This window comes from Arachis hypogaea, chromosome 13 (assembly GCF_003086295.3).
Source record: "Arachis hypogaea cultivar Tifrunner chromosome 13, arahy.Tifrunner.gnm2.J5K5, whole genome shotgun sequence".
NCBI lineage: Eukaryota > Viridiplantae > Streptophyta > Magnoliopsida > Fabales > Fabaceae > Arachis > Arachis hypogaea.
Genome location: NC_092048.1, coordinates 135,158,375 through 135,182,780, shown reverse-complemented (window position 1 = coordinate 135,182,780; position 24,406 = coordinate 135,158,375). Strand labels below are relative to the sequence as shown.

General features: G+C 32.3%; 1 protein-coding gene across 1 annotated transcript; it reads left to right on the top strand.

The window, feature by feature from the left end:
* The first annotated feature begins 10,289 nt into the window (after positions 1-10,289).
* LOC112733868 (alpha-glucan water dikinase, chloroplastic) lies at positions 10,290-24,196 on the top strand. Its single transcript, XM_025782965.3, has 34 exons — positions 10,290-10,590; positions 10,801-11,099; positions 11,593-11,634; positions 11,739-11,848; positions 11,968-12,046; positions 12,158-12,249; positions 12,351-12,504; positions 12,863-13,105; positions 13,247-13,600; positions 13,717-13,827; positions 13,937-14,035; positions 14,130-14,267; positions 14,370-14,458; positions 15,332-15,466; positions 15,665-15,827; positions 15,905-15,994; positions 16,074-16,259; positions 16,617-16,679; positions 16,776-16,838; positions 16,929-16,988; positions 17,087-17,239; positions 17,647-17,730; positions 18,708-18,884; positions 18,965-19,071; positions 19,215-19,428; positions 20,049-20,152; positions 20,531-20,669; positions 20,832-20,957; positions 21,291-21,401; positions 21,612-21,710; positions 22,601-22,774; positions 22,902-22,994; positions 23,289-23,404; positions 23,766-24,196. The coding sequence occupies exons 2-34, from the start codon at positions 10,833-10,835 to the stop codon at positions 23,968-23,970; spliced, it is 4,440 nt and encodes a 1,479-aa protein (XP_025638750.1). The 5' UTR covers positions 10,290-10,590; positions 10,801-10,832; the 3' UTR covers positions 23,971-24,196.
* Positions 24,197-24,406: the final 210 nt, after the last annotated feature.

Below are 24,406 nucleotides of genomic sequence, written 5' to 3'. Positions count from 1 at the left end.
AAATAAGAAACTACGACATTGATTTAAAGTTCATAAAAAAATCTTATTATTTTTTGTTATTTTTAAATTTACGTAATTGAATTCCAAACCAACAAATTGAGTAAAACCTCATTTAATTGCATTATATTTTGATTTTTTAATTTTTTATTATATATCTATTAATAATTATTGATTTTTTCTTTAAATGGATAATATAAGAAGGAGCTAAGCTGAAAACTTAAAATCAAAATTTGTCATATTATAAAGTTTTAAGTTTATTTTTTTCTATTCAAATATTTATATTAATAATTTGGTTTCTATTATATATTAGTTATATCTCTTAATTAATTTTTTATAATTAAAATTTGTAATTGAGTATATTTTATTTTTTTAATTTAATTTTTTTATTGATTATTTTTTAAATAGATATATACGAGATAAAAGAGGGGTACTTATTTCGGTAAATATTTTTAAAATTATTTATTTTGGTAATTATTAAATTTATTTAATTTATAAAAATAAAAAATTCCACAAAAATGTGACCATTATCATTCTTTTCACTCGTCATTTTTACTTAGATTTAATTACTCTACTAGTTCCTATAATTTTATTAAATTTATAATTAGATTTTTATTTTTTTTTTCAATTAGGTTTTTACATTGCTTTTAGTTTTGCAATTAGGTCATTGCCAATAAAAGAGTAATTAAAAGCAATGACCTAATTGAAAAACTAAAAGCAATGTAAAAACCTAATTGAAAAAAAAATATAAAAATCTAATTATAAATTTGATAAAACTATAGGGACTAATATAGTAATTAAACCTAAGTAAAAATGACGAGTGAAAAGAATGATAATGGTCACATTTTTGTGGGATTTTTTATTTTTATAAATTAAATAAATGTAATAATTACCAAAATAAATAATTTTAAAAATATTTACCGAAATAAATACCCCTCTCTTATCTCTTATTTTTGTCATATACATCTATTTAAAAAATAATCAATCAAAAAATTAAATTAAAAAAATAAAATATACTCAATCACAAATTTTAATTATAAAAAATTAATTAAGAGATATAACTAATATATAATAGAAACTAAATTATTAATATAAATATTTGAATAGAAAAAAAATAAACTTAAAAATTTATAATATGACAAATTTTGATTTTAAGTTTTCAGCTTAGCTCTTTCTTATATTATCCATTTAAAGAAAGAATCAATAATTATTAATAGATATATAATAAAAAATTAAAAAAATCAAAATATAATGCAATTAAATGAGGTTTTACTCAATTTATTGGTTTGGAATTCAATTACGTAAATTTAAAAATAATAAAAAATAATAAGATTTTTTTATGAACTTTAAATTAATGTCGTAGTTTCTTATTTTTTATTTTTTTTTACTTGGTTTCTCATTTTTATTAACTGCACAATTTTTTGTTTATCCCTTTTTAGTGTATTTATATTTTTTTTTCTTATAATTTAGCTTTTCCCATTTTTTGTTTACATTGTCTAAGACCCACAAAATTTTTTTTTGAAAATTTGTGAAAATTATGGCTCCTTGCTTTAATGTAATTTACACAAACATATTTTTAAAATGATTCTCATTATAATCAACCATTTCACATGTCAACCTCTTATTTATGGGTCAATCTTTAGCCACCTTTGGTCACTACTACCTTAGTCACCAGAGAACTTATATATATATATATATAGCAAAATGTAATAATGTAAGAAAAAGATTTTAGAATAGAAAAGAATAAGAGATATTTTGAGAATAATTAAAGGAGAGAGATAATTTTATTGAAAAAATTTTTAAGAAGAAAAGATATAATTACTAATGTTTTGTTTGTCAATTACATTTCTATTAAAATTAGTAGTATCAAAAAATATTTTAAATTTAATATTATGAAGAAAAAAATAAAAAAAAATTATATAAGGACTAGTTTGACTAATTTTTAAAATTTGAGGGATGAAAATGACTTATGTCTAGATTTTAAAATACTATTTTGACTAATAAAAAACCTTTTTACATGTCGAGTGACACGTGTCACTGACCTGCCACGTGGCGTGTCACGTCATCATGCCACGTGACACTTAACGTGACACGTCATCATCCAACTAACGGAGTGACTAATTTGACTAACAGGTTATCTTTCAGAGACTAATTTGATTAAAAAAAATCATTCAGGAACGAAAATGAAGATTGCGTAATCTTTCAGGGACGAATTTGAATATTAACCCTTTAAATTTATCATTTGTAGTTAGTGTTATTTTTGAAATCGAGTTCGAGTTATACTTCTCCTTGACTTAGCCAAAAGTCATGTTTCATAATTAAAACACATACTTTGTAGTAAGATTAGTAATAAAGTATTATATTTTTATAGTATATATTGTTATTTTTGCTTTATCCTAAATTTAATATTCAAATATAAAATTTTATTAATTTGTTATATATGAAGGGTATTTATAAATTTGATTAATTAATATTATTAATATTATTGATATTATTATTAATATTATTAATATTAATAAACGGTTACTAACCGTTTAGTACCATTTGGTTGAAGGGATATAACTTTTTAAGGATTATGTATGTTCAAAACATTGTGTCTATTGGCTAAAGGGACACAATTCTTTAAGAGTTGTGTATATTCAAAACATTGTATCTATTGGCAATAGAAAAGACACAACCATTTGTATACGTAACCAATCATAATTGCTATGTGCAATATGTATAAATAAGTCCTTGTTCATTATTTCAGATATGACGTACTAAGTGTACAAATTACTCAACCATTAAGAGATTTTCTTTGTTCAAGAGAGTTGAGAATTTCTTACTATTGCTAATTAAGAAATTCTTAGGTTTCATTGTATCTTGGGAGAGTATTGTCATTAACCCTATAGCAACTAAGTGTGGGGACAAATATCTCTCTAAAGAAAGCGATCTAATCGTGTCTTGAAACCACTACATAAATATAAGATTTTGTCATCTTACCATCTTCATATACCCAACAATTTTAGAGAGATATTAGTTGAAGATGGCACAAGATCAAAACACCACGTTCAAGGTCATGAATCAAGAGTTTGTCAAGTTAGATCGCTTTGATGGAACGAACTTCAACCGTTGGAAAGACAAGATGATGTTTCTTCTTTCGGTTCTCAATCTTGCATATGTGATTGACCCAAAGACTACACCAATTGTCGATGCCGCTGAAAACGTCACACCGGAAGAGAAAGAAAAGATCGTTCAATTGAAGAAGAAATGTGATGAAGATACTTTCGCATGTCGAGGTCATATCCTCAACACTTTATCCGACCGACTCTATGATCTCTACATGTCAATTCAATCACCATTAGAGATTTAGAAGTCTTTGGAAGAAAAGTACAATACCGAACGACAAGGAACAGATAAGTTTATCATGATGAAATATTTTGAATTCATTATGAATGATACTATGCCTGTCATGGATCAAATTCATGAATTACAAATCCTTGTAAGTAGACTTCGTGATCTACAAGTGGTGATCCCTGAATCATTACAAGTTGGAGTAATTATTTTAAAATTGCCTTCATCTTGGAATGGTTATAGGAAGAAACTTTTACATCTTGGTGAGGACTTCAATTGAGAAATTACTAAGGCATATACGTATAGAGGAGGAAACTCGAAAACGTGATGCTGTGTATCTTTCTCAAAGTTCTAAAGTGAATCATATTGATGAAAATAACATCAATAAGAAAAAAAAAAGTTCTCTAAAGATTCAAAGCAAGATAAGAAGAGACAAAGAGAGTGTTATCATTGTCACAAGAAAGGACACTATATCAAAGAATGTAGACTTCTGAAAAAGGAAGCATCAAAGACCAACTTAGTGGAAGAGAAGGATCTAATTGCTATGGTTGTAGAAAAAGTACAAAACATGCATATTGGCATGGTTACAGAAGTCAACATAGCAACACAAGGAAAATCACTTGAGTGGTGGTTAGATTCTGGGGCTACTGTTCACGTTTGCAATGATCGCAACCAATTCAAAACATATGAAGAAGTGAATAATAGAGAAGTCTTGATGGGCAATGATAACTCAGCCAAAGTTTGTGATCAAGGAAGTGTGGAATTAAATTTTACATCTGGAAAGAAATTAAGTTTAATAAATGTACTTCATGTTCCAGATTTGAGAAAAATTTAGTTTCTTTTAGTCTCTTGTGTAAGAAAGGATTCAAAGTTGTAATGGAATCCGATAAAGTGATATTGCTTAAGAATGATGTATTCATAGGAAAAGGATATTGTACTGAAGGCATGTTTAAACTTAGTATTAATAAAGTGAATGTTTCCTTGTATGTTGTTGATTCTTGTGATTTATGGCATAGTAGATTAGCACACTTAAATTACAAATCAATTGAATATATGCAAAAGAGTAACTATATTAATCTTAGTAACAAGGATTTTAATAAGAAATGTGATATTTGCATACAATCTAAAATAACTAAGAAACCTTTTCCTAAGGTTGAAAGAAATACACATTTATTAGAATTGATTCATAGTGATATTTGTGAACTAAATGGCAATATTACTAGAGGAGGAAAAAGATACTTTATAACCTTCATTGGTGATTGTTCTAGATTTACTTATGTGTATTTGCTTAGAAATAAAGATGAAGCTTTTGAAATGTTTAAGAAATATAAAATGGAAGTAGAAAATATGCATAATAAGAAAATAAAAGTTTTTCGTAGTGATCGAGGTGGAGAATATTTTTCTAATGAATTTGATCACTTTTGTGAATTACATGGTATTGTGCATGAATCTTCCGCTCCATATACTCCGCAACAAAATAGTTTGGCAGAAAGGAAAAACCGTACCTTAGTGGATATGGTTAATTCAATGTTACTAAATGCAAAATTGCCTTACAATTTGTGGGGTGAAACATTATTGACATCATGTCATATCCATAATAGGATACCATCAAGACATAGAAATGTTTTTATGAAATTTGGAAAGGAAGGAAACCTAATTTAAATTATCTTAAAGTGTGGGGGTGTTTAGCCTTTTATCGAGTTCCTGATCAAAAGAGAACTAAATTGGGGCCAAGAGCCATAAAAGGGGCTTTTATAGGATATGCTCAAAATTCTAAAGCATATAGAATATTAGACTTAGTGTCTAATGTAGTTGTTGAATCAAGAGAAGTAGAATTTATTGAAAATAAATTTATCAATGATTCAACTTTTAATTCAGAGTATCTCCAAAATGATACTAATATTTCACAAGAAATAAATAATCAAAATAATAAACGTCTAAACGACAAAGAGTTGATTGAACCAAGGAAGAGCTTGAGAGTAAGAAAAGAAAAGGACTTGGGTCCAGATTTTATTTCTTCTCAGGCTATCACCTTTTTGGTAGAAGGAACTAGGAATTCTGTAACAAACAAGATTCCTATTGTGATGAACATAGATGGTGATCCTCAAACGTTCAAAGAGGCTATGGCTTCAAGGGATTCTGCTTTTTGGAAAGAAGCAATAAACGATGAAATGGACTCAATATTATCTAACGATACTTGGGTCTTGGTTGATTTACCTCCAGAATCAAAGCCTATAGGATGTAAGTGGGTATTTAGAAGAAAGTATAACACTGATGGTTCATTACAAACTTTTAAAGCAAGGTTAGTAGCCAAGGGGTTTAGACAATAAGAAGGTCTAGACTATTTTGATACCTACGCACCTGTGGCAAGAATGACTTCCATTAGGGCTCTTATAGCATTAGCATCCATACATAAGCTTCATATACATCAAATGGATGTTAAAACGGCTTTCTTAAATGGAGATCTTAATGAAGAAATTTATATGGAGCAACCGGAAGGCTATGTGCTACCCGGAAATGAAAAGAAAGTTTGCAAATTAATTAAGTCTTTGTATGGGCTAAAACAAGCGCCTAAACAATGGCATGAGAAGTTTGATTCAGTGGTGTTATCAAATGGCTTCTCACATAATAGTGCGGATAAATGTATTTACTCAAAATTTACTAAAGATTATGGAGTAATTATTTGTTTATAAGTTGATGATATGTTAATCATCGGAACAAATTTAGAAGGAATTCGTATAACGAAGGAGTATCTAACTTCTAAATTCAAGATGAAGGATTTGAATGAAGTTGATACAATATTAGGCATAAAGGTACATAAGAATGAAGTTGGCTTTACTTTAAGTCAATCTCATTATATTAAAAAGGTATTGGAAAAGTTTGATCATCTCACAATTAAAGAATCCAATACGGCGTATGATCCTAATCTTAAATTAGAAGGAAACATGGGAAGACCTATAGTACAATTAGAATATGCTAGTGCTATAGGAAGTTTAATGTATGCAATGCATTGTACTAGACCTGATATAGCATTTGCTGTGTGCAAATTATCAAGGTTTACAAGAAAGCCTAGCAATCAACATTGAAAAGCTATAACAAGAGTTATTGGTTATCTCAAGAAAACCATAAACTTGGGATTACATTATAGTGATTATCCCATAGTTTTAGAAGGTTATTCCGACGCAAGTTGGATTACAAATCTTAGTGATAATAAATCCACTTCAAGATGGATTTTCACCATAGGTGGTGGAGCAATAAGTTGGGCCTCAAAACATGTATTACACATTCTACTATGAAGGCTGAGTTTGTAGCTTTATCAGCCGCAGGTAAAGAAGCGGAATGGTTAAGAAATTTGTTATATGATATAAAGCTGTGGCCACAGCAGACGACAGCCATTTCAATCTTCTGTGATAGTGAATCAACCATGTCTCGAGCATATAACAAGGTTTATAATGGAAAGTCTAGACATATAAGTTTGAGACATGAGTTTGTGAGGCAACTAATAGATGATGGTGTAATTACCATTACTTATATAAGATCTCAAGGAAATTTAGCAGACCCTTTGACTAAAGGTTTGTCAAGGGATAAAATCAAAGAAACTACTGCTAAAATGGGATTAAAACCTATTATTGCTAAATGATGAGAACCCAACCTTATTCTAGTAGACCACTAGTTTCAAGGTTTAATGGGTAATAACAAGTTATTTAGCAATTGGAGCACTAATGTATAGGATTTAGTGCTATTTATAATAAATTAGGAGGGTGAGTTTAAACTCTTAATGGAATGATAATATTATCTATCAAAAGATTCCACCTATATGAATATAAGAGTGGTGCCGCTCTAATCGAGAATTTTAGAGGTTTTATTCTCGTAAATATTCATGAAACCAGGATGAGCACAAGGCCATATAAGTGCTTAAAATTGTAAACTCTTGAACTTGGAAGGTATAAGTAATGTGTGTGGATTTTGGTACTAGCATATGGAGTATAGGTTTAATCGATTAGACACCTATTACTTCGTTAGAACTTTAAAATTTACACTAAAAGAATATTTAATCTTAGTGACACATTCTTTATGCATATACTTGTATGATATTTAAATTTTGTAAACAGTGGGGGATTGAAGGGTATTTACAAATTTGATTAATTAATATTATTAATATTATTGATATTATTATTAATATTATTAATATTAATAAACGGTTACTAACCGTTTAGTACCATTTGGTTGAAAGGACACAACCTTTTAAGGATTGTGTATGTTCAAAACATTGTGTCTATTGGCTAAAGGGACACAACTCTTTAAGAGTTGTGTATATTCAAAACATTGTATCTATTGGCAATAGAAAAGACACAACTATTTGTATACGTAACCAATCATAATTGCTATGTGCAATATGTATAAATAAGTCCTTGTTCACTATTTCAGATATGACGTACTAAGTGTACAAATTACTCAACCATTAAGAGATTTTCTTTGTTCAAGAGAGTTGAAAATTTCTTACTATTGCTAATTAAGAAATTCTTAGGTTTCATTGTATCCTGGGAGAGTATTGTCATTAACCCTATAGCAACTAAGTGTGGGGACAAATATCTCTCTAAAAAAAGCGATCTAATCGTGCCTTGAAACCACTACATAAATATAAGATTTTGTCATCTTACCATCTTCATATACCCAACAATATATAATTACCAAAATAGTATACATTAATTATATATTGAACTAACTCAATTTAAACATATTTATTTTGAATTAATTTAAATATGGGTGACTTGCATTCTACAACTACACGATTGCATTATAAATATCTGTATCAATTATATTCATTCATCTTCTCAATACTATTTTTGGATTCCTTTTCTCTAGAAAGAAAAGTTACTTATTTCAGGATTCTTTTCTTCTTCAATCCTCTTTCCCTTTTTTCGGCTGTTTTTGAGCATCTAAAATAATTCAGTATGATTTAAATGAGTCAATGAACAAACAATCAAGATGCCTATGATACAGTTCGCCGCAAATTAAAAGGGATTCAAATAAAACAAAATCACAACCCCAAGGCCATACCTCAACAAAAATAAAGTTAACAAATGGGTTTGGCTTTGCTTGTGTGGTTGGCTAAGTGTCTCTCATCTTAATGTTTTGCTACCGTCCGTTTTCATGTGACTAACCACAAATCATTTTTTTTTCCATTTTTGTGTTCTTATCAACTTTGCTTTATTTTCCAGCTCCTCACTTGTGAAAGCTCTTCATTTTCAACACCACTATGTACCTTTTGTAATGCTTACACCTAATTCTGTTTGCATCCCACATTTTCTCCGTGATGATTGATAAACATATATATTAATATATTATATATACTAATAAAGTAATAATAATTAACGGTTTTACTTTAAAGATCAGACGATATACTTCTGTTTATATGATATTCATTTATATGATGACACTTGTTTTATAGTTTTTAATAGTAGTTTCTTTGGAAGTTGTCATTTTCGGCCAAAAATGAAAAGAAATATTTGCCAGCGTGTTGAATTAAGATTTTATTGATCTTGAGAAAATAATAAATTAATAATTGAGTATAAATAATAATGCAGTGACGGATAAGATATTTGAATACGACCTTTGATTCAGTGATTCAAAGTCATAATTAATCATGTGTAAAATAAATATACGATGGAATTGATCACATAATATTTTATCAAATATCTATGCATCTTCGATCCTTCAAATACTCGGAATCTAGAAAAGCGGTCTCTTAAAATTACCAAAGTGGGGTCGAACAAGTGCATGAAACTACAAAATTGGTATAACATAAGCCAATAGAGTATAGACAAACCAAAATATTTTATTACTGTAAATCTGTAATAATATAACATTTTTTTTATTTACATAAAATTTTAAAAGACTTTTATACAGTGACGGTTTTTATTAGGGTAGATTTCAACTTTCTATTATTGTTTTCAAGATAAAGAAAATAGTCATATTTATACTCATATATAGCTAACTAATTCAGGTTGATCTAATAATTAATTTATTAATTTATTTAAATAAATATTAAAAATTTAAATTTTATTTTATACATATAATAATATAATAATTTATTAATTAATAATAAAATTTTAAATAAAATTTTAATATGTGATAAATTAATTTTTAATTTATCAGACTAAAAAAATCATAAAAAATCAAATAGTCATATATAATTGACTATTCTTTTAAATAAATTATTTGAACTTCAGTTTTAAAAATCAACAAAAATATTTCATACATTTAAAAAAATATTTCTCAGAATGTCTCTATTCTAATTTTCTCATTTTTTAGAGGTCGCGGTTCGAGTCTCATTCTTATCTTTGGTAAAATTATTAACATATATTTGTTTATACTCTATATTTATATATAATTTTAAATTCTTGTTATAGCAAAATAATTAATAATTGCCAATGAATTATAATTCAAATGACATAGTCTCTCTATATTTATTTAAGAGATTGCGAGATCGAGTCTCCCTATTTTTAGTAAAAAAAAAATTAACAATTCAAATAATTAAACTTTTTATAACAAAATAATTAAACTTTTTTTATGAAATATATTCATTTTTTCCACGATTCCTATATTTTTCCATATTATTAATGACTTATATGTTCATGTCTCCTAGGATTTCAACTATCGAAGGTCAATAATAATTGTGAAAAAAGAAAAAGAAAAAGTATACATGATTATGAGAAATTAAAGCAGTGAGAAACTGAGAACTATCAAACAAAATATCAAAGGAGGAATGGTATTTTCGAAAATAACCAAAAAGAGTAAGGAGAGATCAAGGATGAAGAAAAAGTTACTACTAAAAAAATCGGAAATTAACAATTAGAAAGTATCCTCTCTGACACGAGCCGAGTCTCCACGGGACAGGCACGTGATTACCCACCACGCCCGATCCCTATGCAATCATTTCCCGCCACGTGTCAGTCACCGTTGATATTAGTATCTCGGAGTGTAAGTACTCATGAGAGCTAGCGAGTGAACGAACCAACAGCTATCGTTCATCCATGATTCATTCACACTTCTGAAATCTGAATTCTGATTCCAAAGCGCGAACAAAAAATAAACTCTCCCCTTCGCCACGTCGTCGTCGTCATCATCATCATCATCATCTTCTTCTTCGTCGTCTTCGTTCGCGTTCTCCATTCCTCGCACCTCTCTCATTATCTCACACGATTCCGATCTCATACAGTTCCAGGCTTCCAGCTGAAGAAGCTTTGTTTCAACAAGGTTCCTTTTCTCCGTCTCCACTCCATTTCACGAACTTGAATCCTTATTTTCTTCGCATCGCTGCATTTTTACGATTTCTGATTGATTTACGTTCGATATTAGCTGATTGTTGATTTCAGCAATTACTAATTCTAGTTATCTTGTTGTGTAATCTATAATCTACGTTGATTAATGGCGTGTTGCTCATGAGGTTTTTTTGGATTTGTGTAGCATAAGGAGGAGGAAGAAGTGGATCCACGAATATGAGCAACAGTGTGAGCCATAGTATATTCCACCAGACTCTGCTTTGTCAAGCGGTTTCGGAGTATCAAAGTAAGGCTGGTTCTTCAAACTCTTTATTCCAAGCTTGGAGCGCCAATAAAGGATCGTATCCACCGAAGAAGCTTCTCCTCTCGACAAATTTCCGAGGGAACAGGCTCTGTGCCAGGAAACGCAAGTTAGCTATGGGAAAGCTCAGGCATCAAGCGGTTATTCCACGCGCTGTGTTAACCACCAATCCGTCTTCTCAGGTATCCTATATAAGCACTTATTACTGAAGTACTGAACCATGTTCCTTGTGGCTACATCGTTCGGATTTTATGTTATTTTTATTGTAAATGTGATTTTCACTTTTTTTTTTATATGATGCTGAGGCATTGTTATTACTTATTAGTATAATGCAATTCTGCAATTAAGGTGTAAGCTCAGATTACCTTTTACGTGTGGGAAAAGAAGTAGGCATGTTTCTTGTTTTTAAAGCGTGATGTAAAGGCCGAAGCATGTTGTTAAAAGTATTCAAAAAATAAGATTTGGTTATATTTAGCTTCAGGAGAAGACTCTTCAATCTTGATCAATTTTTTTCAAGCAAAAGGTTAGCCCCTAGGTGAGAACAGCTGATTCTTAAGACATAACAAGAACTGGCTTACAGTGCCAGTGTTGTATATCTTTTGTCTGAGACAGTAAGATGTGCTTATTTGAAATTGAATGTTATTGAGTATTGACTCATTTTTTGCCATGGATCAGCTTTCAGGGAAGTTCAACCTTGAAGGAAATGTCGAATTGCAGGTAGACAACTGCCCCAAACTACTGAATTTTATTTACTAATAATAAATACGGGAATGTAATGCAGTAATCTGTCAGCTAATTGATGCTCGTGATTGATGGAGCAGGTTGGTGTTAGCTCTCCAGCAGCAGAAGGTGCAACAGTAGTAGATATTCAGGTTTCAAGTAGTAGTGGCTCTCTGGTTTTGCATTGGGGAGTTATTTGTGATGGTCAAGGGTATGTTCAGTAATTATTCCTCTATTGTTTTAGGTAGTTGGACTGTTAAGTAATAACATGTAGTGGATCTTGTTACTTGAGGAAGATTTTGTCCACTTATACTTATTTCCTATTTCCAGGAAGTGGGTACTTCCTTCTCGTCGCCCAGATGGAACTAAAAATTACAAGAACAGAGCTCTTAGAACACCTTTTGTGAAGGTGAGTTTCCATTAATAACTAGAAGAGTGAAAAGGTTTACCGTTCACTTTCCAGGATACTGATTGACTTATAGATTTGATTATTTTTTTACTATTACTTTGCTCTTATTAGTCTGGCTCAGCATCCTTCCTTAAAATTGAAATTGATGAACCTGCTGCACAAGCTATTGAGTTCCTTATACTTGACGAATCTCAGAATAAATGGTGCGCATTACATAGTATTGCTTGTTTTCTCTGCTCTATTGAACTCAAAATGTTATTGTGATTGTGATATTGAACATCATCCTTTTTTCTTCTACACACAGGTATAAAAACAATGGTGAGAACTTTCACATCAAGTTAGGAGTCAAGGACAAGATACTTCAACAAGTTTCAGTTCCTGAAGACCTTGTACAGGTTCAAGCATACCTAAGGTGGGAACGAAAGGGTAAACAGCTGTACACTCCAGAGCAAGAGAAGGTCAGCAATGAAGCAGATATGCACATAGTCGATTTATTTATTTATTTTTTCTTTTCTTGGTAAAATAAGAATATCACTAAGATGGAGAGGAATACAAGGATATGGAGGATAGAAAGTCCTCCATACAATAGCCAAGAGATATCTATACAGCATCACTTTTCGATATTTCAGCAACATGAGAGGGAAATCCCTCCACATGCTCGAATTTGATAATCACAATTCTTTTCTTTAATTTTAGGTGTTAGTATTCAAAATCCACACTATATGGTCCATGGCTTTTACTATGCTTGAGTCGAAACTAATACATTTTGTCTGCTCATCTACTACCTGTATTTGATTTCTACCCGTATTATGTCAGGAGGAATATGAAGCAGCTCGACGTGAACTACAGGAAGAAGTAGCTAGAGGTACTTCTATACAGGACCTCCGTGAGAGGCTAACCAAAAAAACTGATTCCACTGAAGTAAAGGAGCCTTCTGTTTCAGAAACAAAGCCTTCTGTTTCAGAAACAAAGACCATCCCTGATGAACTTGTACAGATTCAAGCTTATATACGTTGGGAAAAAGCTGGGAAGCCTAACTACTCCCCAGAACAACAACTTGTAACTTTATAATATCCTTTTTAATCTTACATTTTTTTTCTTTTGATTATTAATTACTTATATCGTCAAAATTATAATTCCCATTTATTGCTTTCTGTATCTAATTAAATTTTCTGCAATCAATGTTTGCAATTGACGTAGTTCGAATTTGAGGAAGCAAGAAGAGAATTACTAGCTGAACTTGATAAGGGCTCTTCTCTGGAAGAGATACAGAAGAAGATTACCAAAGGAGAGATACAAACTAAAGTTGCCAAGCAATTGAAAACAAAAAAGTATTTTCGTGTTGAAAGAATACAACGGAAAAAGAGAGACTTAACACAGCTGATCAACAGAAACATTGCTGAAAGTGATGCTAAAAGTGTCTCTGAAAGTGTTGTTGAACAAACTCCAAAGGCCCTGAGAGTAATTGAAAGGTATGCCAAGGAAAGGGAAGAACATGATAAGGGTCTTGTTTTGAATAAGACAATATACAAGCTTGCTGATGATGATCTTCTGGTGAGACATTCTTTATCACATTGATGTTTTCTTCCTTTGTCATCTCTTTCTCTTAAGGGGGTCCTTCTTTCTTTTAGACGATGATCCTAATTTTGATAGTCTTTCATATTTTTAAGGTCCTTGTTACCAAGGATGCTGGAAAGATAAAGATTCACCTGGCTACAGACTCCAAAATGCCTATTACACTTCACTGGGCCTTATCTAGAACAACACCTGGAGAGTGGTTGGTGAGTATTTGGCTATTTGTTTGTTATTTCTAACTCTGATGGGATGATTTTGGATGTTAAAGTTGCTGTTTTTTCTATATCCTCTCATGGAAAACCATGGTTATCTTAGGTGCCCCCTGCAAGTACTCTGCCCCCTGGTTCTGTTACAATGAATGAGGCCGCTGAAACACCTTTTAAAGCTGGTTCTTCATCTCAACCTTCATATGAGGTGCCTTCAAAATTAATCTGAAGTTGTGATTTTAATCTCTTATTATTTTTAGATCTGTGATGAAGAACGCTAATAATATCAATCTAATTTTCAGGTCCAATCCTTAGATATAGAGGTTGAAGATGATACTTTTAAAGGAATACCGTTTGTCCTAAAGTCAGATGGAAACTGGATAAAGAACAATGATTCAAACTTTTATATTGAATTTGGTGGGAAGAAGCAGATTACAAAGGTTACACTTTCTGAAACTGTAACAGAGATTCCACTTAATCAATCTGTCTTGGTTTGTATAACCTTATCATCTAAACTGATAAGATTTTTCCCCCATTGAAAGGATGTTGGTGATGGAAAGGGTACTGCAAAGTTTTTGTTGGATAAAATAGCAGAAATGGAAGGCGAGGCACAAAAGTCCTTTATGCATCGGTGAGTAATCATTTGCTATTTCCATCTGACTTTTAATGGTTTGTTGAATTATCATCATATATCATCAAATCCAAGAATATGGTCAACGTTCAAGGATCTTTAGGAAAATCATTTGCTATTACTTTGTGGGAACGGATGTGCAAAATGGCCTAGGTTCTCCAATGAGAATGGATCCTCTTGTGCGAGATTTTTATTTGACCTAGTAATCTATTCTCACATCACATTACCTTTGCTCTGTCCCTTTATTTAAATTACTTTGTTGTATAAAAATCCAAAATAGAATATATTTGCAATTCCCATGTGACCATGTTTGTCTGCCTAAACATGACCTTGTTATGTTAAATTTTCACTATGATTTATACTTAATCTCCAAAACATACTTGTAACCTTAAAGGCAAATTCCTGGGCCACAAATATAACTGCCAAATTATGTCTGTGTTATGTGCATGCATACATCAAAGGCTTAGCTCACACATATATGTTCTTAACATGGCTGAAAATAATGCTTCTCCTAAACACGCATGAAAGGAAGTAATCATACATTTGGTAAACAAAGGGAGTTTCCTAGGTTATTCCTCTCACTTTTTTTCTTTTTTACTTTTTGGTCATAGTGTAGATTCTTTTCCAAATAATTAGTCTCTTTCGGTATGAACTTTATCTTCCCCCTTTTTCCCTTTTTATTTGTCCCTGAATGAGGATTCCTTAGCATATTATTTTCTTTCTAATGAATCCATGGCATGATCTTGAAAATTTGCCCTTCATCAACATCTAACATAGCATCATTGCTAATTTAGTGTGCTTACCAAAGTATTTTTTAGGATATTGTTTATTCAGTTGGATCTTGCTTGATCAATCATACAATTTTCCCCCCAGGTTTAACATTGCATCAGATTTGATGGATCAAGCCAAAAATTCTGGTCAACTGGGTCTCGCGGGTATTTTAGTGTGGATGAGATTCATGGCTACGAGGCAGCTCATATGGAATAAAAATTACAACGTGAAGCCACGGTAAACTTCCTATAAAAATGTTTATTATCACTTTGTATATGCACTTCTGGACAAAAGAGATTTTTAACCCCCCTCTGGAAAGTAGAAAACATGAATCACAATATCTGACTTTCTGCTTTAGATTTGGTTGGTTTAGTCATAAATTTGTGCTTTTTTTTCCCCTTTTCTAATCACAAGTACTGTTGCCTACTGGAACAGTGAGATAAGTAAAGCGCAGGATAGGCTTACGGACTTGCTCCAGGATGTTTATGCAAGTTATCCACAGCATCGGGAACTTGTGAGGATGATCTTGTCTACTGTTGGTCGTGGAGGTGAAGGTGATGTCGGACAGCGAATTCGAGATGAAATCCTTGTTATCCAAGTATGTATGATTTTTTTCCCCTGCTGTCGTCATATATTGATCTTAAATAACATTGAATATTTCTGTCTGATTTTCAGAGAAACAATGATTGCAAGGGTGGAATGATGGAGGAATGGCACCAGAAGTTGCACAATAACACTAGTCCAGATGATGTTGTTATCTGTCAGGTAATGAAGGTGTTGATCTCTCTCATTCCTTGTGGCTTGCCTTATCATTCTCACCTTTTATTTTGGTAAATCTCTACAGGCACTACTTGATTATATAAACAATGACTTTGATGTTGGTGTCTACTGGAAAACATTGAATGACAATGGAATAACAAAAGAACGTTTGCTAAGCTATGACCGTGCCATCCATTCTGAACCAAATTTCAGAAGAGATCAAAAGGAAGGTCTTCTGCGTGATCTAGGACATTACATGAGGACTTTGAAGGTTAGATTCATACATGTGGCATCGATTCCGCTTTTTGTTTTGCTTCTTTCTTGTTCTTTTTTCTTCTCTTTCCACGGTTGCACTTTATTGTTCTTTCTTGTTCCTTTTTTGCAATATTCTTGTTGATATTCTAATGTGGATGCATGTACATTGAGTCTGATCATGAGAGAAATGTTGCTGTGCACACATCATTTGGTTTCTACTTTGCATTATTTAGGGGAGCTCATTATTGCAATATTTGTTCATCATTCCTTTGTTGGTGGTTTTTCTACAATTCTTTGTTACTTGACACATTTGGCTCACCTATAGATTATATTTTGCCAAGTGACGATTATGGTTTGGTTACATCATATGCAGGCAGTTCATTCAGGTGCAGATCTTGAATCTGCTATTGCAAATTGCATGGGCTACAAAGCTGAGGTAACAACCCTGTAAATACACCTGCTTCCCGGGGTATCATCTGTATATATTTTGGCAGATCCTCATTTTATTTTTTTATGCTTTATTTTTCTTCAGGGTCAGGGCTTCATGGTTGGGGTGCAGATAAATCCAGTGTCTGGTTTGCCTTCTGGTTTTCCTGTAATGTTATCTAACTTTTCATATGACTGTTTGTGATGCTGTTATGCCTTCTGAATTTTTGAAAATTACTTGTTACTTGTGTCTAAGCAGGAATTACTTCAGTATGTCTTGGAACACGTTGAAGATAAGAATGTTGAACCCCTTCTCGAGGTTAATGTTGCTTGGATACAGTGCATATTCTTTTCTTTTCTTTCATTATTGTTGAAAATATAATGTTGACTTCCCCTCTAATATATATGTTGCAATAGGGTTTGCTGGAGGCTCGCCAAGAACTCAGACCATCACTCAGTAAATCCCAAAGTCGTCTGAAAGATCTTCTATTTTTGGATGTTGCTCTTGATTCTACAGTTAGAACAGCAGTGGAAAGGGGATATGAGGAGTTAAACAATGCTGGACCTGAGGTGACCCTATTTTAAGGACCTAATTGTTCTTAAATTCTGCTTGCCAACTTTATTTTCTTTCAAAATAAGTTTATAGGGGAGGTTTAGGGTGGCTTGAAAATTAGTTAACTATAGTGGCTATGAGTGGTCTTGAAACTGGAGTACAAGACGTGGAGATTTATTCAATATTTGACCTTGTTTTGAATGATGTTTGTATTCATTAAAAGAAAAGTTTATTACTAATTTTTACTATGGTATTTATTTAATGTTGAATTATAGCCACTATAGTCATTGATTCTGTAGCCACAGATGATTTCACCATATATAGATATATATATATATATACACACGTGTGTGTGTGTGTGTGTGTGTATATATGAACTTAAAATATACCGAGAATACTCTGATTTGATGTATGGACAATGCAGAAAATAATGTACTTCATATCCTTGGTCCTGGAAAATCTTGCACTTTCATCAGATGACAATGAGGATCTTATCTATTGTTTGAAGGTATAATGATGTTGCAGCTCATGTACATTTTATTTGTGCTTAATTTCTTGTTAGTGTCGTCGTCATGATTTCAAGGTGCAGAGTTATGCTTGTAAAAACTTAGTTTTGTTCCGTCATCTGAAATATTATGACATGACAGTAAGTCAGTAAGGATGAATTTTGCACGTGTTAAACATAAAACCATTTGAGACCCTGTAAGGTTGTGGTCTTGTGACCTGGAATTCAGGGATTTAAATCCTGTAAACAACCTCTTTGCTTATGAGGGAAAGTTTACCTACATCCTCTGATGGGGAGTTTCATGTGCTGGGCCACCCTATTTTTGAACCTTCAGCTACAACTTAACTTTGAATAGTGTTGGTTTCTGACATAATGTCAAAGCCTAGACTAAGTAATGCAAAGTTCAATCTTGGCTGCCTATGGATATGACCATGTATTGCCCATGCTTTAAGCCCAAGGGGCTCTTACACGAGGGGCATGTTAAATATAAAACTATTAAATGAGCTTTTAGGAAAACTGTTTCTTGACTGATTGTTTTACACATATTGTTTGTTTTAGATACAAGCTAAATATAATAGATGGTGCCAAATTAGAAAGGAGGTTGGTAGCATAAATATATGTGTGATTAGGTTGTTACTCAGCTCTTTCATGACCTTTGTTATTTTATATAGTTTTTCATTATGTAATAATATGTTTCTCCCTTGGTCAGTTACACAGTTTACAATAATCTAGATTATTGCTTACAAAAAATGTGGATGTTCATTTAGCAGCAGCAGTATATAGATAAACTCATCGAGCAAAATTAAGCACTAATCATAACACTGACAAGAATAGTATGATATCACAGGTGTTGTATAAATACTGGTGCTGAGTAACTTGTGATGTTATAGAATTTTGATGTTCATGATCTATTTGTTTAGATAATGGAAAATGTCCACCACAATATTTTATTGTTTCTTTTTTTGGGGCTTCTTTTGAAGGGATGGGATATTGCCTTGAGTATGTGCAAGACTACAGACAGTCATTGGGCATTGTATGCAAAATCAGTTCTTGACAGAACGCGCCTTGCACTTGCAAAGAAGGCAGAGTCATACCATCAGATTCTACAACCATCAGCAGAGTACCTTGGATCACTACTAGGCGTGGACAGATGGGCTGTATGTCCTTTTAATTTATTTACATGCTGTCTTCTTTCCATTTTCCCCCCTTGTTTCTCTTCTTAAATTTCCTTGTGCAGGTGGAGATATTCACAGAAGAAATTATCCGTGCTGGCTCGGCTGCTTCTTTGTCTACTCTTGTTAATAGACTGGATCCTGTACTCAGAAAGACAGCGAATCTTGGGAGGTGGAATGAATCATGCTTTTCAAATTTATTCCCTGATTTTTTTTCCTTCAATATAATGTGATTTACATGTTATATTGTCATATCACTTTTCAGTTGTTTGACAGTGATAACCTTCTAATCCAACTCTAGCTTGTCTGGAACAGCTGGCAGGTCATTAGCCCAGTTGAAACAGTTGGATATGTTGAGGTTGTGGATGAGTTGCTTGCAGTTCAGAACAAATCATATGAGCGGCCGACCATTTTGGTAGCAAAGAGTGTTAAGGGGGAGGAAGAAATTCCAGATGGTACAGTTGCTGTGCTGACACCCGACATGCCAGATGTCCTATCTCATGTTTCTGTACGAGCAAGAAACAGCAAGGTAGAATGGTTTGGATAGCCAGGTTTATTGTTGTAACTATCTAACGCTGCTAACATTAAATGATGAAACTGTTTATTTTATGTCTAATTTGGTGCGTCGTCAGTGTATGTGTACCCAAATAATTTGCCCTCACGTATAATGAATATTCTAAGATTAGGAACTGGTCAAACTGCTAGTTATCTTAGTGCACTCAGGCTAGATCTTAACTTTATAGTTAGTCATTATCTTAAACAAGTTAGCTTCATTTTAGTAGATTCAACTTCCAATCATTAATATTCCTTGAATTGATATGGTAATAAAATTAATGCTTGACCAATTATCAGTATGGTAAGACTTGAATATTTGCACCATCCCTTAACCCACCCCTGAATGTGATTATAATAAATTTGAAAAATAAATAATACAAGAATTACCATGTTGATCTTGCATGCCACCTCTTAGCAAAATTGAATACAATGAGAAGTATGTAGTTGATATTTCATGTTGATAAAGAAAAATTTTGTCTGATGATATATCAACAGAGTAAGACCCAGGTTTGGTTAATGAAAAATCTTATATGCATGATAATTTTTTTGTTGCTATAGAGATTTTCATATGCACTAAGGTTTCAAGTTTTTCAGGTGTGTTTTGCTACGTGCTTTGATCCAAATATCCTGGGTGACATCCAAGCAAATAAAGGAAAGCTCTTACGCTTAAAACCAACATCAGCTGATGTAGTTTATAGGTAACAGACCGAGTCATGTACAATTTCTTGGTAGAAAACCCTATCTGCCTCATGGATTTATATTGAGATTAATGCTTTCATTTACAGCAAAAGAATAATATACTTCCTATTCTAATTATAATGTCAATTTTTATCATCCTAAATCAAGCAACAACTATATAATATGAATAAATATATGAACAACTTTCAAGTCTTCAACATGCTTAACTGGTTCATACATTTGTACCCATATCGCATTATGTGAGATGAAATGTCTTCTAATAGAACAATCTCTTCATTCTCTCACCAGGGAACCAAAATTTGGATTTCTTTTTTCCTTTCTTATATTGTTCACTTTTGTTATTTCATATTATTATATTCATTTTTCATTTCTTACAGTGAGGTCAAGGAAGGTGAACTTACTGATAAGAAATCAACTCACTTGAAAGAAGGTGATTCTGTGCCACCCATATCTTTGGTCAGAAAGAAGTTTAGCGGTAGATATGCTATCTCGTCTGAGGAATTCACCAATGAAATGGTTAGATTTTAGAAATGTAGCATCAATTTTAAACAGCTATAGTTGCTATTGCTAATGTCTCTATTGGTTCTAGACATCATCAATTTGGCCAAACACCAGACACATAATTTCCTTTTACTGTGTACCTTCATTATAACATTGTGAAATACTGTGCTTTCCCAGGTTGGAGCTAAATCGCGTAACATTGGTTATTTAAAAGGAAAAGTACCTTCTTGGATTGGAATTCCTACCTCGGTTGCCATACCTTTTGGAGTTTTTGAACATGTTCTATCCGATAAATCAAATAAGGTTCTGCATGTTATCTCTTATATCAAGCTTTGTGGTTTTCTTCACATATACACATGCAGGCACAAACAGAAGTAAATTTGAATTTGAACCCTATGATCGTAAATTCAATTCTCATGACAAAATGTTACTCATTTATTATTATAGTCTAGGTGTATTAAGATAGCGTTCTGGCAGTGGCAAACTTATATGTTGAACCTTTATTGTTGTTTGGAATCAATATCTGAAATTTTGTAAATGCATGTGCAACAGCTATTACTTTTACCCATTTTTTAATATTATATGCAAGTATTTCTAATGATTAAATGAAAGTTTGGACGCTATGTTAACTAACAGGCAGTGGCTGATAAGATCAATATTCTCAAAAGGAAGTTAACTGAAGAGGATTTCAGTGCCCTCAAGGATATCCGTGAAACTGTTTTAGAGTTGAATGCACCATCCAAGTTGGTATGTTCTTTTTAGAATTAGGCATAACAGTTACATGTCACAAGGAATATATCTCTTTCTTTTGAATATTATAGTTGCATTTGAATATGAAAGGTCTTATGCCAAAGTCTAAACAAATTTATTGAAAATCTGGTTTTTGATTTTTGATAGATCCTGAAGGCATTATTTGATTTATATAGCTATCCCTACCTAATTGGATATTATTTTCAGGTAGAGGAGTTGAAAACTAAGATGAAGAGTTCTGGAATGCCTTGGCCAGGTGATGAAGGGGAACAGCGCTGGGAGCAAGCATGGAAAGCTATAAAAAAGGTGAGGCTTACGTGTGTACAATTTTTCTTAACTGAGATAGTTGTTTCACTAAAATTTCTCAAGTGTAATAGATTTTCTTTTATAATCGATTATGATAAGCTCAATTTAATGTTTCGATGAATAAAAAGTGATTTTTTGATAATATGTTTTGTTTAGATTGTATAAAAGAAAAATTGCTTTTGTATAATAAATTACTAGAAAGTTTATATAAGACAATTTTTTTCACAGTATATCAGTCAATAGTCAATGCTTAGTGTACATTTCGTAACTGTAAAAATAATTAGCTTTAGTAATTACAAATAAGAGAATAATTTTAATACATTGTCGTTATAAGAAGATTTACTATGTAATCGATTATATCACATACTTTCGCTGATATGTTAATATATAATTAAATATCATTGTAATAGGTAGCTTTTATAAGTCATGTGTAACTTTCCCCTATAGGTAGCTTTTGGGGTTAAGTATATTCCGTAATATGGTATCAAAGTATGTTTAATTGTTGTTATTGCCTTATTGGTCTACCCTTTATATGTCTAGTCAATCAAATTTCATGCTCCAGGTCATTAGAGTCCCACCTTGCCTAGAGATAAGGACTAGATAGACTTAAGTCTTGGCCAACGCTCCCTTAGAGTTCGCTTTTAGGTTGGTTAGGCTCAACTCAGTTCTAGTACAATTTTACGAGCAAATCTGCTCTGTTGATTTTCCTCTTTCCTCATTGAATTACTTAAATTTTCTCAAATTGTTGCAGTTGGACGTTTTAGCAATGTGTGATCAAACAAATGTCGACTGTAATTGAAGATGATTTGTTCAACTTGATTTAAAATTTTAGGAAAAATTATCTTTTTAATGCTCCTCTGTGATTTTTTTCTTCTTGTTTCTCCAAAAAGGTCTGGGGCTCAAAGTGGAACGAAAGAGCATACTTCAGCACAAGAAAAGTAAAACTCGACCACGAGTATCTTTCCATGGCTGTCCTTGTACAGGAAGTGATAAATGCGGACTATGCTTTTGTCATCCACACAACCAATCCGTCCTCTGGAGACGCATCAGAAATATATGCTGAGGTATAATTAATTGATTTTATGTTTTTGAGCTTATGCCTCCACACACTTCAAGATACATATTTATTTGAAAAAAGAATTGAAAGGACAAAAGCAGCAAGACATTAAGTGTCAAAATTTTTTGACATAGGTGGTAAAGGGGCTCGGAGAAACACTCGTCGGAGCTTATCCCGGACGCGCTTTGAGTTTTATAAGCAAAAAACATGATTTGAACTCCCCTCAGGTAATTTTTTAATGACCCCTCTTTTTCAGTAAAATCCGTATCCTTAGTTATCATTCTTTTTTAAGATTATGTCACAACGACAACTACTACAATCAAGCATTTTCCCATTATTGACTACATAGATCATTTGAACGTGTTGCATATGGGGAAATAACCTAGCACCAACACAATCACACATTATTGTATGAATCAAGTAAAAGAAAATTAGAGTAAACATGGGAAATTACCTGTACCAGTACTACATCTGTTGCATGAATTTTTTGTTATTCTACTGATGGTTTTGGGCTTCTCTAGATCTTGGGATATCCTAGCAAACCTATTGGCCTGTTCATTAGACGGTCAATTATTTTTCGATCTGATTCCAATGGTGAAGACCTAGAAGGTTATGCTGGAGCTGGCCTTTACGACAGGTAAACCTTTGCCTTTCATACCACTTCTTCGATGTTTCATTTAATTAACATAAATTTAGTGAAAAAAATGCCTCCAAACTATTTCATTTTATCCCAAATTCTGAATGAACTGATTCACCATTTCTGCCAAAACTTGGATTAAAGATGCAGAATTCAAAATTAATTGAACGTGGTATTTAATTAGCTTATCTTAAAAAGTTTGTGTAGAGATAAGAGTACATAACTGAATAAAGAAGTACATTTCAAATTTTGGTATACCAACCCTGATGTAAAAAAAGATCAAGTTTCCTCGTCCCTGTTTTGTTGCTCAATTGCTGTAAAAAGGTTTTATGACATTATGACCAACTTTCCTTTATGACAGTGTGCCAATGGACGAGGAGGAGAAAGTGGTGCTTGATTACTCATCTGACCCATTAATAACAGATGGTAATTTTCGACAATCAATCCTCTCAAGCATTGCTCGTGCAGGAAGCGCAATCGAAAAGTTGTATGGCTCTCCTCAGGACATTGAAGGTGTAATCAGGGATGGGAAACTCTATGTTGTCCAGACCAGACCACAAATGTAAGCCACTACACTTCCATGTACCTCAACTATGTTCATCGCATGCAACATGAAGCTTCCAACGTTAGGGAGGGAGGTAGCTTCTGTGAATTTGAGTACACCTGCGAATTGCCAAATTTGCTTATATTTATATACTTAATGTAAGTGATAGATATTTAAGAATAAAAAATAATTCCAAGTGTAACCATGTAATCGCGAAAACAATGTAAATTATACTATATTGCCCTATACTCTTCTTCTTCTTCTTTTTTTTTTTTTTTGGAACAAAAGAGCTCAACACAATAATGTGGAGCAACATAAATAAGTAGATAAAATGTTTCTTTTATGTTATCTCCGGCATAGCCATCAACAACAAAAAGGATCTAAGACTACTCCATTCTCTAATGCTGTTTAAAGATTGCTGAAACACCTCCTCTGCACTCCCTTTCTTGTTATTGAAA